Source organism: Magallana gigas, chromosome 4, assembly GCF_963853765.1.
Source record: "Magallana gigas chromosome 4, xbMagGiga1.1, whole genome shotgun sequence".
Classification (NCBI taxonomy): Eukaryota; Metazoa; Mollusca; class Bivalvia; order Ostreida; family Ostreidae; genus Magallana; species Magallana gigas.
Window position 1 is genome coordinate 26,233,722 of NC_088856.1, and position 16,330 is coordinate 26,250,051.

The window sequence follows — 16,330 nt, forward strand, 5'->3', positions numbered from 1 at the left end:
ATAACTCTGACAAAACCTTCCTTATAAACATATGAATATTTGAAAAATCATATGGGAATAGATTTTAATGAAGCCTAAAATGTTCCAACCCAAATGATCAGTTTCAGCTAGTTTTAGATTAAGAGTTGTCAGGACCGCAGATTCTTGTTTTGTACATTTCTACACATAAAAGATACATTTGTGCTCATACATTATTCAAATTCTTGGATTATGAAAAAAAAAACCCAGAATTTTCTTCCCACCAGCGTCAATTGCTAATAGTTATGCATATACCATAAAACACGGTTATAATGAAGTGCCAGGGATGGACAATTTTGCTTCGTTATAATAGTTATGCATATATACCGTAAAACACAGTTATAAAGAAGTGCCAGGGACAGACAATTTTGCTTCGTTATAAGCGTAATTTGTTATATCCGTTAAGTTCACAACATATAGTATAGTCACGGGGAATGAAAATCACTTCGCTGTAAGTGCAAATTCATTTTAATTGTGTTCGCTATAACTGTGTTTTACTGTAACTCTTTAATACCATGAAATTAGCTTTAGTGAATTCATATTGTGTGCTGTATTTTCCCTGATTTGTAGGAAATGTGAGGCATCACAAGCATAGAGTAATACTGTATTTTCCTTTGATTTTTGTAGGAAATGTATAAATACATTGTGAGACATCACAAGCTTCCCGCCAAAACGGACATCAAGAACAACGTGAACCTGACCCCCCTGACCCTCGCCAGTAAGCTGGGACGGCACACCATCTTCAAGGAGATGCTGGAGCTAGGGAGTCTGGTAAGATCACGGATCCTACCCCAGGGGGAATAAATGTCAAACCTCGATGCGGTCACGCGTGGCTAAAAGGTCACTTTGTCTGTCTTTTTCATCCCCTTAGGTTTATATACAGCATTAAGATCTTTAGGGGGTCCATTATCATGATATTATATTTTTTTTGTTACAGGGATTTTTTTTTCACATAAGTTTGATTGTCACGTACCCCATATGTCACACCCTCGATGGACAAATCTTCAAACCGGTTAATTTCTTATTGCTTTGGTGTCATGAACTTTTAAAAAAAAGAACAAAGTGTACCATACATTTTCTGTGTTTTAATTACATTACGAGGCAAATTCAGCCCTTTTCTAGAGGCATATCCATCTCTCTCATAACCACTGTATTAAAATATGTAACTTAATTAGTGAAGTAAAAGTTAAAAAAAAAATAATATCTTCTCCTCACATTCCTAACCCACATTTTGCTTTTTGATTGCTGTCTTTATTTTTTTTGTAGTTTGTCTTTTTTACCTATCGCTCATGAAAAGTGAAAAACAATTCTCAAAATTTTTATTAAAAAAGACGCTGATGAAAGACCCCAAAAAATCATGTTAAAGAATATGTCTTAATTCCTCTGTGAAATGAGACGTTATTTTCTATAAAATATATGAAGTAACCAACGTATGCTAGCCTAAGAGTGCATTTTCTGTTTAAATGCGCACATAAAGTTTTGTCACAAGTTAGTGTCGGCGATTTTATGTCCCTGAGACCATTGAAAATTGAATTGACAGTTATAACATAGATAAAAGCAATCAATTGATTAGGATTCATGATTTAATGCTTTCTTTTGTGTAAACGCTCATTCGGCAATTGATTTTTGCGGCTATGGCGCTGGAGTTAGTTACGTAAAAGAGTCGCAATAGCATCCTATCAGTCCCCGTTTACTATTGATGAGGAGGTTTTTCACATGTTATTGAAAAATGTTTTGACATCATTTGTCGTTACAACAAATGAAGCTCACAACAAGGTTTTATTTTGATAATAACGAAGTTTACAATGGATTAGTATTCCATGAGTAATGTTTGTATTCTTAAAGAAAACAAAAGATTAAGCGATTGGGAATTGTTTTATTATTTCTGTATGATCGGCAAATCTGGATTTATGATAATATACCATTTAACTGATTACTTAATCAAGACAAGTATGGTTTTCATTTATTAATTGAAATAGATTGATGACTTCAAATCAGTTGCAAAATGTCTGAAAATTTATGGGAGAAAAAACATCGACAACCGAATTATATTGAAAAAAAAAATAATAGTTTTCTTATTGAAAACAACTCGCTGGACAGGTATGTTTTATTACCAAAAAAAAGTTTTTCAAAACCAAAAAGAAAATCTTCACAACATATCAATGGCTGGTTTCCTGGTAGGATCTTCATAAAGTTCAGTTTATCAAAACATTGGTGACTTCGTTGTCAGAGTGTACCTGCTACACTTCCGAAACCTTTTAAATTTGGAGATTTCTTGTATCTGCATGCCGCGCTTGTTATTCTTTTAATGTCAATATATGTCTAGCAGTTGACACAAGAGATTCGCACTTCTTATCACCAGATCTTTATATCTATACGACCCTCTCTTGAAGTCTTAAAAAGAGCCGTAATTAGATTTGCCTCGAGAACCTTTTAAGAACTGTCTGTCTGTAAGTGTGCGGAATAACAGCCCGTAAATCTGTGCAAATATTTCTCCACACGAAAAAGAAACCTGTCGTAGCTGGTAGCCGTATTTTATTAAAGGTTATCAGTGTGAAATTCAGAAAGTTAAAAATTAAGCTCGAGTAATAGCCGGAGATGTATAGGAGCCCATGGTATGAAATTCTAAAGAGATCCCAACTTTGAAAGCCATTTTCTATGGTACGATGGGGTCTATTTAATGGTAAATGAATTTAAAACGCTGGGATATGATTAGATTATTGGACTAAGGAAGCCTAGTCGTTAAAAGTGCATAGGTTTTTGACAGTAGAATGAGGAGAGCAGGTTTGAACCAATAAGCAAGAAAGCAGTAAATGGAACACTGATGAATGAGAGGGGAAGCTGTGTATTAAAGACAAACAAAGAATTGATACATGACCGCCATTGATTCGGGATTGGTCTTTATTTGGTCTTAATGGCAACCCTGATTCATTTAATCCCAGCATGAGAATTTCCTTCATCACTTTCAAGTGGAGATTTAATTGTGTCGCTGGGCCACTCTTCTCTCGTGGTCGTGTAAAGCCTTTCCTGAACTAGCAACCAGTGCTATAATCACAGTCTGTTTATTGTTTATTTGTTTATCGGAAAAACGGTAGTCCTTACTTCTGAACCTTTGCCTTTACCTTGTAAGAGTTACTCCTTTGTTTGGACACCATTAGGAACTCTGCTTGACTGCAGATCATTAACTAGCTGGTCTAGAGCATTATGTAAAATTTGAATGTCTGATATTTCCACCCCTTTAGATATTATAGTATATATGTCATTGCACAAAAAATCTACACATTGTGTGAACTGTCTTTACATTTTATGATCTGGCTTATTGTGCACAATAAAAAAAATACTTGTAGGCATGAATCACATGCTATTTTTCGTTGAAAAAAAAAGGATGAGATATATTACTTTAGCAAGTAAAATTATAGCACTTCATCTGATGCAATTTGTTCATTAGGCTGTTTATCTTAAGGTCAAAGGTCATTGATGGGTGACATTGTGAATCAGTCAAGATCACTACAATTAATTTTTTTCGTTAGCAAAATTACTTTTGATCTTGACTTCGTTGTTCTTTTTATCATTAAAATGATGGGATTAGCAGTCATTTATGAAATGTTGATCATTCAGTTGAATTGCTGTTGACAAGTTTAGCAAACATTCCCGTTATTTCAAGGAAGGAAAGAAAATGGACCTTTAGATTTTCAATTAGGTCGGTGCTGAGATAAAACCTGTTGTGTTTGAATTGACCTCTCAAAGCCGGGGACCTCTTTAATTTCCTGCCTGTAATGGTCACTGATTTGATTAGCTAAATTGCCGTGCGAATAAACTGGAGGGTCGTAAATCGACAATATTTGATCAACCTCGTCACAGCTGATCACCAGTTGACCAATAAATCGACAAGTATCTCCAGCAAGTATCTCGGCAGTCAATGCATGGTTATGGGTCTTTATCATTGGCTATGAATTATGGGAAGCAAAAGGTGAAAGTTAAGGACACAGGACAACATAATTATACTACTGCAGACCTGTTTCTGACCTAATGCATTATTGATTGTTCATATTTTAACTGATATTTTAAAATATAGAAATTGATCCTACTTTAGTAAATGGACACAAAATTGAATCTCATTAATCAATACTGATTTTAGTCTCTTTTTTTGCAAGTTAATTTTGTCTCTGAAGTACACAAGCAAAAATGAAAAGATTAAGCGATTGTAATCAAAAGAGTTCAATGATACTCCAGAAATACTCCTTGTAAGTGTGAAAAAATGAAAGTTGTCAATGAAGATTTAGAAGCTAGGTGAAAGCACTGCAGTACAGTTGTGTGAAAAGGTTTGGAAACATAAAATTAACGGTCTTCTTTGAAGCAATATTAACAGCGATAAATCAATCTTGTACTCTTGTTCTCGCCTACATGTATTATGGAGGAGGAAATCATAAGGCGTTGTATCTTTCGTAGTAATATTTTTTCACTCAGTGACATTCAGCAATTCTAGGGAGTTAGACCTTTAGGCAAGTGATAGAAATATTATCTGCTCCTTCTGGTGCAGTGTTTCAAACTGATTAACATAATTACGTTATCATTGTAAAGTAGATGTTTTTTTTCAAACCGTACCTGTCACAAAGAAACTGCATTACAATACAGGAATGGGTGTCAGCTGGTGGTTACCACATTACGCTATGTATATACCATTTCCTGGCCACGTACCCTTGACAGCTGAAACATTCGGAGTTGTTCCCCTTTGTAATTAATTTCGGCTGATAATGTTAAGCGTTTTGAGATAAATAGTGGACGACTATTGAGTTAATGTCAGGATTTGGAGCATTTACCTCTGATGATTCAATTAATCTTCTACCTGAGGTGGCCAAGCTTGTGAACAATAAATTGATTTCATTTGATCATCTGTCAACACTGTCGTTATTTCATTCTGTGTTCCGTGCAGACCTGTGGCCATTTTGTTGTACCAGTCTCTGCAGTCACCATTCTCCCCACCCCCCCCCCCTTTCACCCACTTCTGTTCCATGCTGGCAGATTGCTCAATGCCTTTTAAATATTGATAGAAATTGTCTATGAATTAATAAATGGTTTGTTTTTCCAGCTCGCTTTTCAGCTCTTGCACTTTTGAATTTCAGTTCGAAAATTAGATTAAATTTATATGAGATCGAAAGTTGTTTCTACAAATGCAAGGGTCCTCCTGTAGTGTTTTCTCTCCCCTTAGAGCATTTTGGCTTCATGGATAACTCAATGTTGTTACATAAATATTGTTTTATAATTTTTTTAAAAAATAAGTGAAGACTAGAGAATTTTAAAATTGGCAATGTTATCAAAAATTTTGCTCTGGCATTTTTTTTAATTGCTTCAAGTCAAATTTAACTGACATTCCTTTTTTAATAGGGAAAAAATAAATAAGGTGCAGAGAATATGACACATTAACCGCCATTAAGATAGACTTCATTAGATAGAATACGTCATCTCTGAATTGGTTACGTCAGGTGCTTTAATTTCTTTTATTTGATTAAGTAAATTAAGTTTACTTCATCTGTGAACCAACCATCTCATATTTCAAAAAAGTGTATAGTCGCTTGTAAAAACTGGCAGCTAGATTAGTCCCTTAAAAATCAATTGTATAAATTTACAATGCAGATGTAGGTACTAATTAGCTGTATTTACCTTTTGCCGTGTTTGCGCTGCTTATTTTAAGAGTCGATTTGGAAATGATTTTTCATGACCTTGACTATAAATTGGTTATGTCCTCTTTAAGAATAGAAGTTCAAATCTTAATTTAATTCTAGTGGTGTTTTTTCCCGTATGAGTGGATTAGCTAGGGTAACTAGAGTGCAGAATCGAAGAATTTGCCAATTTCAGGGTTTAGTTGACCCTTATTGTTTTCTAGCTTTCTCAATCAGATTTTCAAACAATATATTTCCAAATTTATTGAAATTAGCTATGGTTATGGAATTTAAAATTTTTGCTTCTCTGAAATTTTAATCATGATAATGATCCATTAGTGAAACTAATTTGCTTACTTGAATTCTGATGACTTTCATAGAAATTAGTCTGTTTTGTCTCAATGAACTTTCGTCTGTGTTGGGTTTATTTTTTAATCAAAGGCTCTCTTTCGTCTGAATAATTTTGTCCAAACTTGGCATTATAAAATGTTACCTTTTTAACTTTGAACTTTCAGGTTTTTGAATGGAAATTATGTTCTTTTGAATTGAATGCAAAATTCTTCAGTTTATTTATATATCTTTGTATTGTCAAAATTGAGACTCAATATAAGCTAGAAATTGAAAAGTAAATTATGTGGTAACCTATATATACAAAAAAAAAATTGTTACGCTCAATAAAGGTTATGTAGCTTATGATTTTTACTATCTAATAAATTGGTAGAAGTGATTTTTGAATTTTTTTATCTCCATATAAAACTAACAGATACAAACAAACACTATCTTATTAACATGTAGGAATGTCCCAAATTATAAACCACACAGGATGAAAAGAAACATTAATATATAAGGAGGCTGTATTGGTCAATAAACCTCTATCAAATCTACCTAAAAATTTTAGATATGATTTCTTCGGGTGTAAACTGTCATTTTAAAAGAAAATTTGAAATATCAGTGTTTTCCTATATCTTAATCCAGAACTCTTTCTCCCTAGGAGATTAATACAGTCTAAAAATGGCTATTCGACTATCCAGCCCTCTTAATGGATTTTTGTTTCTGAATCAATTTATTGTACCTATCAGCACTTAATGTGATAAAAAATTGAGGGTGGTAATTGGTTTTGAATGATATATCATGAAGGTATGAAGGATAAACAAGACTGGTTTAGGTTTGATGACCCTGCGCGCTGCAGCAGAAATTTCAATCAATATGACATCTATTGGTCAGGGTTTTAGATTGCTGTAATTGAATTCTGCAGACAGATCCTTAACAATGTCAATACAGAGGTATTTGTCGAGTTGGGAATTATTTCTGAGATGTTTAAATTTAATTTCTTGTGTAAATGGAACCGTCATGACGACAAAGCGCCAACACAGCCGACGGTAAACAAACGTTCCTGTAACCCGGACACTGTCATGACAAGCTCGCCGTACATCTGGCGATGCAGGCGTCAAATTATGAAAGAAGTCCGAACACTTTGCACTTCCTGTCGGTTCCGCAGTCTGTAATTCTGAATCAATGTCACACCATTTAAAGACTTCCTGTTTCCTCTTCTCATGTTTAAAGAAAATGGGAAAGAAGTTTTGATCTTTCCCAATACATGCATGCAATTATGACAAAAATTGCAAGAGAATAATTATATTTCTAAGATTTCCAATTTTATGCTGATTGAATCCAGTAGTTAATGCCGTAATGATATGAATTTGCATGCCATTTTTGGAAATATTTTTTTAGTTTTTGGTATCTTGTTCTTATGCTAGAGAATTGTTCTCATTGAATAAAACATTGGTATATACCGGTATTTCTCAAGAACTTTCTCAAGCAAATGCATTAAATATATGGTACAAATCAAGAATTGTTACTCTATGCATGTGATTACTTGTATACATATCAAGAGATTTTGTTACAAATTATCAGGACTTCTTGTACAGTAACTGATTACTCAAAAGGTTGAAATTATTACATTCAATCATTGATTGCAGATGTGATGTTGTTAACATCAAATACATACTGTAGATTCCTCCGTGGAATTTAAAATCTTGCCAGTATTTTATGAGAATTGAGAACCATATAAGAAAAAGAGAAAAAAAGTCCATGTTTGCAATTTTATATTCCTGCGATTTTATTTCAAACCAGGGGGATCGCGGAATTAAGTACACACGTAATATAAGGAATTTACAGTATCAGGAGCTCTTGTAACTGATTACATTAATTATAGACAAGATGTTGTGTTTAATTACATCATTTACATCAGGTTTGTTAATTAAACTGATTACATTTATTACATTTCAGGAGCTGTGGCGTTACAGTAACATCACATGTTCCCTGTACCCTTTACTGGCTCTGGACTCCATAGGACCTACAGGAGACACAAGTACTTTGATAAACATAATCTATAGTCTGATGCCGATAACTGTGTCTGATGAAAGAGCAATTTTATTTTTTTGTTCTCTATTGAGTTTCACTACCCTAATCAGATTTTAAAAAAAATTATTTTCAAAGGAATGTAAAAAAATATGTATGTCTTGAAAATCATTATCAATTTATGATTCTTGTATTTAGAAGAAAATTACATCTAGTAATGATAAATCTTTTAAATGTATAGAGATATTTAAAATTTTGAATATGTTAATTTTAACAGTATTTATATTTTTGCATGGAAAGAGCAGATGATTGCATGGCTGAGATCATTTTAATGACGTTCTGTCTTGTTTTGTAGACTGGAATTCTGCTCTAATGATCATCATTAATGGCGAGAATGACGACCATCTTGAGATGTTGGAGGGTGGAGTCATGAGACAACTGCTCGATGAAAAATGGAAGGCATTCGCCAGGGTGAGTAAAGCGTCCGCCAAAGTCTCATCTGTCTTCTATTCTGATTGGTTATTCATAAGCTTTTTTTGAATCAACTTCCATGTTTTATGAATGGTTGATTGGTTACATGAACTATCTACAGTCAAACTTCGTTATCTCGAACTGGATGGGACTATTTAAAAACTTTGAGATATCCAAGTATTCAAGATATTGAGGGTAAAATACTTAAAAAATAAGTGGTTGGGACTTACAAATCCCTTCTACATATACATTGTATTCGAGATATCAGTGTTCGAGATATCAGTGTTCGAGATATCGAAGTTCAACTGTACTTTAATGGTTGAATGATACTTTCCACTATTATGACTTAATGAATTAAAACTTATTTTCTTCTATGATTTCGACTAATTTTAAGCATCAATTTAAAAGCTATTATGGGATATCCTTCTTTTATTGCTTATCAGTTGTAAGAAGTTGCAAAGTGTCACGTACATACTTGTATGTACTATATATATCATTATTCAACTGCATTGCTTTTCATTGCAGAGGCGGTTTTTTGTGCGGTTATTTCTAGCACTAATACAGCTGATCTTAATAAGTGTAGCAGTGTACTTGCGACCCAAAACAAATCTTCTTGCCGTAAATAGTTATACAGATGTTGTGAGTATTGCAGTACCTTATTCTTCCTATTGAGCACCCCCTGAGCTCTTAATTTTTTTTAAAACTCAGCTAATTATATATTTTATGCAGTAATATTCTATGTGATGGGGAAAAAAACCCCGTTAGAGTGTTTTATGATATTAACATGAATTTCATATACTAGCTGAATGCAAATTAAAATTTGATATATTAAATAAGTTGATAAAATCAGTTAACTGTGTATTGAATGTATTTATTAACATTTCTTTTTCAGATTCGTTTTGTTTGTGAGATTTTAACGTGTATAGGATGTTCCATAACTTTAGTGGCGGACATTTTTGAAATCATTACTCAGGGAGTTTTTAGTTTCTTAAAAAATTGTGTAAGTATGCATACAATCCTTTTATCAAAATCTGCCATCTTGTTTAGATGGCTGATTCAGTTGGCATATGATTGATAAGGACATGCATGTACATCGTATTAATTGTCATGCTTTTTAATAATTTCTGCTATAAAGAAGAAATTTGCATCAATTTTGAAATTTTCCATAGGTATATTTTAAATTTAGGTTATTGGACAAATTATGTCTTGAAAAGCTTATACTGTGTACATATATTGTGTATTTTTTATGTTTTTGTGGATAATTTCCCACTTACTTCAATGAAATTTGATCAAATAAATATTTATGCAAACCAAGGTTTATGACATTTCTCAAAAACAACAACCTCCTTTCACACCCAATATCCAACAAAACAGATGTGCGTGTACTAGTAAATTAAGTTTGGGTGTTTTATTTTTATTTTTCAGAAAAATGCACCAGCGCAGACACTGTTCATGATATCGTGCACTCTGTTCCTGGCCTGTGTACCGTTCCGGTTCCTGGAGATGAAGCAGGTGGAGGACGTCCTGATGATAATAGCGGTGCCTTGTGCATGGCTGTTCTTACTGTTCTTTGCCAGGTAAGCTATATAACCTTGAAAGGTATCGAGAAATCAAAGCCAAGAGCTTTATGTAAAGGCCAGGGTTGATTTTGGAGATGTTTAGTTGATGAATGAGTTTGTTAATAGTATTAATTAAATGAATCCATGTTATTTTTTTTTTACTTTAAAATTTGCTGAAGCTATGTCATGCTCATGTATTCTGTCACTAATACTACATTTCTGAACTGCTTTCATGTACAGTAATTTTTGTTGTTGAATCAGATGACAATGTTATTGTCAAAGGCCATGAAAGTGAAGGCAGAAGCTTGGCTGAAGTAGACAATCAATTACTGTTTAGATTGTCATCTTTTTTATTAGATGTATGATTTGACTTTCGAGTTTTGTTTTAAAATTTAAGATGATCTAAATAATGTCAACCAATTTTCAATCAATGTAACAAAAAAAATAAATGATTTTAGAATTTTTTTTTTCGGTGTTCAGATCAAGTAGTGAATTTAACATCAACATTAAGTTCAGAAATATATATATACAATCATACCTTTAGTAATTTGTAAGTTAAGGATTAACGACTAGTAACCATTATTAGCTGTCGGTTGTCGCTGAATTGACCTTGAAATGACCTAATTTCAGAGGTCATCCTCAAACGGGGCCAATGGTTGTGATGATGTATGTCATGATTCTGAATGACATGGTACAGTTCGGATACATCTTTCTGATATTTTTATCCACATTTTCCCTAGGTATACAAATTGCATTCAAGTGTGACAATTAATTACCTTTTAAATCTGCAGCCATTTTGATACTGGGTGTTTACTAATCCAAATATTTTTACCAATTCTTGTGAATTGAGCACATTAACTTTGTGTATATTAAATCTTTGTATGTTTAAATATTTATTGTACTTTGATTAATATCCTCGCCCAATCCCAAAAGTCCCATCCGCTTTATGAAAGCTGATGTCAAATTTATTTTGATTGGAATTAGCACATAACACCGAAATCCATTGTAAATTTGTAGTTCACAAGTAGAGAAATTGATTTTTTTTTTCCAGAATAAGTTTTGATAACTCACAGTTTTAATATTATGTGCTTATGTGTATAAAGTTAAATATATATATTTGCCTCTACCTGGCATAATATTGATTTTAAGCTTCGTCGGAGGGGTATATTTGTTAGTGAGGTGGTTTCTGCAATCAGTCACATGGAGCTGCAGTAGCAGTCCGATGTTAATGTTTGATATGCATCTGAGTAACCAGGATGCCATAGCTTTTGAAACTTTTTCCTTCATTGCAAAATTACACCAAACATGTTTAAGCGGCTGTCAATATTTGTTCACCATCTCTGAGCGCCCATTTAAGAGTACAGATAATTGCAATTACCCCCCCCCCCCCCCTACCCCAGTTAACATCACTAGAATTTATTGATTTCCAGATCAATTTCTAGTGATCAATTTTGCTTGAAGCTCTGGTCATTAAATTTTATTCTTTTGCTCAGAAAAAAGGGTACAATGGTCTTTTGAAGGCATATATATGGCAGTAAATGTTTTTAAAGTGATAGGTTTGGTTAAACGATTTTGCAGTTCTAATTGTGAATTATGGCTGATGCTTTGATCTGTATATATTCACAGTTAGCTTCTTTGAACATTTAGAAGTGATTAAATAAAGCAAACATGATTATCATATGAAGGTTTATATTACCATGGTACAACTAAAATAGCTTCTGTGGTTTTATTTCATCCTGCAAAGGAAAAAAAGGCACACTGGGGGTTAAATTGTGGAAGATATATAAATCTATACCTTTTCAGTGTCTTTTTTTGTCATATCTCTAACAATATTTTAACATCAGTTTAGCTGCACCAGACTGCCCTGTTTAAAATATCCTTTAATATGAACAGACAGTTTGACTTGCAGAGTGCCTTGCTTTGATCACTGGGTGGCACTAAGGTGTACTCCAAGCTTTTTACTCCTACACTGAGCCGACATATCACTAGTACATGTACTTTGGAGACTTATATTGCTACAAACTGCCATTATCATTTTTCCTGCTTTCTATTTAGGGAAGATGTAAACAAACACAATTTATTTTTGAATTTGTGAAATATTTATACCTTATTCTAAATATACTGGTGACATTTTGAACCCTTTTGTTTTGCTAGGGTATAGTTTCTGAAGAGATTATGTCATATTTATTGATAATTAGTTAAAAAAAAAAAATATTCTGTACAGCAACGCATGGATCAAATTAACCACAATTAATAATAAATTCTTATTCCGTTAATCTATGAAAGTTTGTAGCGAAGTTTTCCTGGAATTCTATTGGTTGGAATTCAAATTTTGGTGCTCCCAGAACTAAATGAAAGCACATACATTTCTATTGTTGTACCATTGGCTGCTTACACGTATGACCTCAAAATCACTTGCACTTTGACCTTTGTTTTTCAGAACCTTTAAACTAACAGGACCTTTTGTCACAATGATCTACAAAATGTTGCTAGGTGATCTCCTGCGATTTGGCATTATTTATGTAATATTCCTCACTGGATTCACACAAGGTTCGTATCGCACTTTAATGCCGACTTCTTTTCTTGTCAATCATTTTTGTTTTTGCTGCACATTGACACAGTTTGCCAACAATATACTCATCAACCTCGTCTTAAATGGAGACAAAAGCCTCAAAATTTGAACTGTTTAAAAATATTTCATGACTACGTAGTATAAGTAAGAGATGAAACCAAATAAGAATTCTATGATAGAATTGTAAAATTTTTGAATTTTGTTTTTCCTCAAATAGATAGACATATTAGAAAGAGATGTTTTAAAACAATACCTTTGTTCATTTTTAACTTCATGATGAATTCAAAGAACATGAATTAAAATAAGATTTAAGGTGGTATGGGACACCTCAATGTTTTGACATATATTTTTTTTTATCATAACAAAATCAAGGGTAATTTTATACTAGTTTCTCTCCCAAGATTGTTACCTTACAGAGTAGCGCAGTGGGTAAGAGGGATTACTACAAATCTTTTAGTAATGAGTTTGAATCCTGCCAGGAATTCAACAATTTTTATTTTTCTAAAAAAATTTTAAACATATTTTTTGGTTAAATATTGTAAAATTTGAAAATTCTAAACCAATGAAAGTATTTTAATTATTATGTATTTAAATCCACATTAATATCGATCGATGTTCCAAACCACCTTAAACAAAAAAAGACAAACGGTTGATTAATTTACCAATGTATTAAAAGCCTCTACTTAATATTTCAGCCTTTTACTTCCTGTTTCGGGGAAATACCAGTACTCAGAGCCAAGGGTTCGATGACATTGGTGACACAGTTCTGACCCTCTTCCAAATGACCTTGGGCGAATTTAAGGTATAAATAAAAATATTTTGGAAGATTTTTTTAATGTTTCAGGGATCCCTGCCATGAACTTTATCACAGCACTTTATAATTCTATCAATAATTCTCACATGATATGAACTTATAGATATATTAAAGATTTATAAGTAACAAAAATTTAAGTAGTTTTAGAGAATATTAATAACATTGTTTAACATTTTTTTTGATAAGCAAAAGTATCTAATTTCCAGAAATATCATTAAAATTATAACTTAAGACATATTTTATTCTATTCATAAAAATATAACCATTATCACCTTGGTTTGTCCATACTAATCAGAAACTATACCACCTAGAAGTCACTACTTTCTCAATATCATAATTGTATGAAATCACTCAGGGCATGTTATCAAATGGTACACAAAACCAACCATTCACTCATTGGCAGTGTTTATTTGTATCAAGCATGCATTCATACAAAATATATCCTCCTTTACATGTACTTCATTGGGTCATAATTACATGTATATATAGCCAATTTCATCCAGAATCCCTTTTCTGTTTACTATGTGGATTTCCTCAACAGTTCCTTAACCCAAACAATCCTAAGCATATATACACCCCAAATATTCCGACCCATAATTCACCTTTGAGCATGCTCAGTCCCAGTATATAATCACTGGACCATGACGCATGACACCTGATCACATGACCATTCTCTGTATGTATGGGTGTTTATAAGTTGTTTTTGTTCCATGCATGCATAGTTTAGCCGCGGAGGAACTTCATCACAGGTACTGGGATTTTGTCCGAAAAATTCAAATTTTCATCTCGATGTTACATGTTTATTTATTATTTTTCTTAATCATACTTTTTAAAGAAATCACTGAAAACACCTTAGAAGGTGTTAAGGGTGTCTCTTGCTAGAAATCATTTGCACCTGTTGCACGTGTATTGTCAGTAACTGCACAATTCACACATCTAGATAGGTGACACCTTTAATCTACTTTTCATTGTACTAAGCACCTGACCTTTGCACTCAGCATCCTTTTTACATGTACTATGTACTAGACTAACCTGTAGTTATAGTTGTATGATTTTGAAATTAAGTACATGTCATACTTGCCAACCTCCAACATGTGAAAATCTGGTCATGACCAGATTTGGAAAGTAAAAAATCTGGTCATAGCGCGTAACGACATTCACGACATATTTACCATGCACTTCATAGATATATACAATAGAAATATGTTTAATAACTTATGTGTAATACTTTATTGCAAAGAAGCATTTTAACTAACAGTTGCTGATTTTGAATTTTGTAAAGTGATCTGACACAGGAAATGGTAGGTTGTGTTCAGCTAAAAAAAAAAAAATGCAAAAAGAGTTTCTGCTACATAAACCTTGCCTTTGAACTCTGTAAATGATGGCATGAAAGTTGTAAGTGACTTGGAAAACTTTTGTGTATTAAAAAGCATATTCTATACATGATTTAGCGTTTTTGAATGTCAGATCATTTTGGGCACACAATCCAATATTCAAATGTGCGTTACATAGAACACAAAAGCCTCGTTTTGTACACGATTACTTTGTTTTACCTATGGGGATTCATTTTCCAAGATATGTTGATAGGTACAAAAATATTGTTTTCTTTTTGTTGGTTTTGATTCCGCTGGACTCGATGAAGACCTTTTCTTATTGAAATCCATCACACTTAATGATTTAAACTTTCGGTTAGTCAAAACAACTCACGATAATAATTACACTTAATGTGTCTGTTCTAGCCATCGGCATTGTTTACGCGTTACGTAAATCCAAGCTCAGCTTGGGTTCATAACTGGAAGTCACACGCGCAACGTAATTTACGAACCAAATCCGGAAATCGGGAGATTTCCGGGTTGTTCAACAAAAATCGGGTGAAAAGCATGACCAGCCGGGTCATAAAAAATAATCGGGTGAAGGGTCGAAAAATCGGGTGTGACCCGACGAAATCGGGTTAGTTGGCAAGTATGGTACATGTACTTTTAAAATGCCAATTGAATCTCTAGATACATTACTAGTGTTTGGGTTTCTTTTTGAAGTTGAAGGCTCAGATTTGATTTCATTACATTTTATACTATTATACATTATAAATGAGACATTAAGCATTTATTGGCAAAGTACTGGTAGTTATACCCTAAGCAACAAAGTTGTGAGGGGTATAATTTTTTTGGCCCATTTGTAAGTGCAGCTCCTCTTAAACCACTGCACAGAATTTCATGAAACTTTTTGGCATTTTGGACACAATGTGTAGATTTGCATATTACCAGGAAATTTTGGTTGCCGTATTTTTGGGGGTATTTTGGCCCTTTTGAAGGTATGATGTTGAATATAGTAACAAACTGTTTGTAAGTGCAACTCCTCTTCAATCGCTGCATGAAATTTGAAGAAAATTTGCAAGCATTTAGGAAATTAGAACACAATGTGTAGATGTTCAGGAAATTTTGATTCCTTAATTTTTCTGGCAATGTCAACACTTTTGAATCTATAATTTTTGCTTTATATTGAATATAATAATAACAGTTTGTTATCATCAGCAACTCCTCTGAAACCACTGCAATAAATTATATGAAACTTTGTAGGTATTTAGGATACAATGAATAGATGAACATCATACTAGGAAATTTTTATTCTATTATTTTTTTTAAATAGAATTTTTGCCCTTATGAATTAAAAAATTTTGTTGTTGTTAACGAACAAAACAATGGAATAGGGTATGTGTGCATATTTGCAGGGAGTTTTGAGCTGATGATTTATCAAACCATTTTGATTCAATTGTATATTTAATACATTGCCATTAATTATGTGTAGCATTGTAAGTAATGGGGGAGCTATGGGGTCTGTGAGTTCACTTTTTCTCTCATTTTTTATAGAGTATTTT

General features: G+C 33.0%; 1 protein-coding gene across 7 annotated transcripts in view; it reads left to right on the forward strand.

Annotated features, from left to right (window-relative positions):
• LOC105330915 (uncharacterized) overlaps positions 1–16,330 on the forward strand; it is a 48,127-nt gene that overhangs the window by 22,137 nt on the left and 9,660 nt on the right. For 3 of the 7 annotated variants that reach the window (XM_034450811.2, XM_034450815.2, XM_066081785.1), the window contains exons 6-14: positions 646–789; positions 7,968–8,049; positions 8,395–8,510; positions 9,036–9,149; positions 9,403–9,510; positions 9,936–10,087; positions 12,510–12,619; positions 13,337–13,443; positions 14,178–14,204. In XM_034450811.2, coding sequence (XP_034306702.2) covers positions 646–789; positions 7,968–8,049; positions 8,395–8,510; positions 9,036–9,149; positions 9,403–9,510; positions 9,936–10,087; positions 12,510–12,619; positions 13,337–13,443; positions 14,178–14,204 — 960 coding nt within the window. Of the gene's footprint in view, positions 1–645; positions 790–7,967; positions 8,050–8,394; positions 8,511–9,035; positions 9,150–9,402; positions 9,511–9,935; positions 10,088–10,699; positions 10,810–12,509; positions 12,620–13,336; positions 13,444–14,177; positions 14,205–16,330 lie in introns of all 7 variants that reach the window. The other 4 variants (XM_034450813.2, XM_066081787.1, XM_034450812.2 and 1 more) reach the window with 3 other exon arrangements.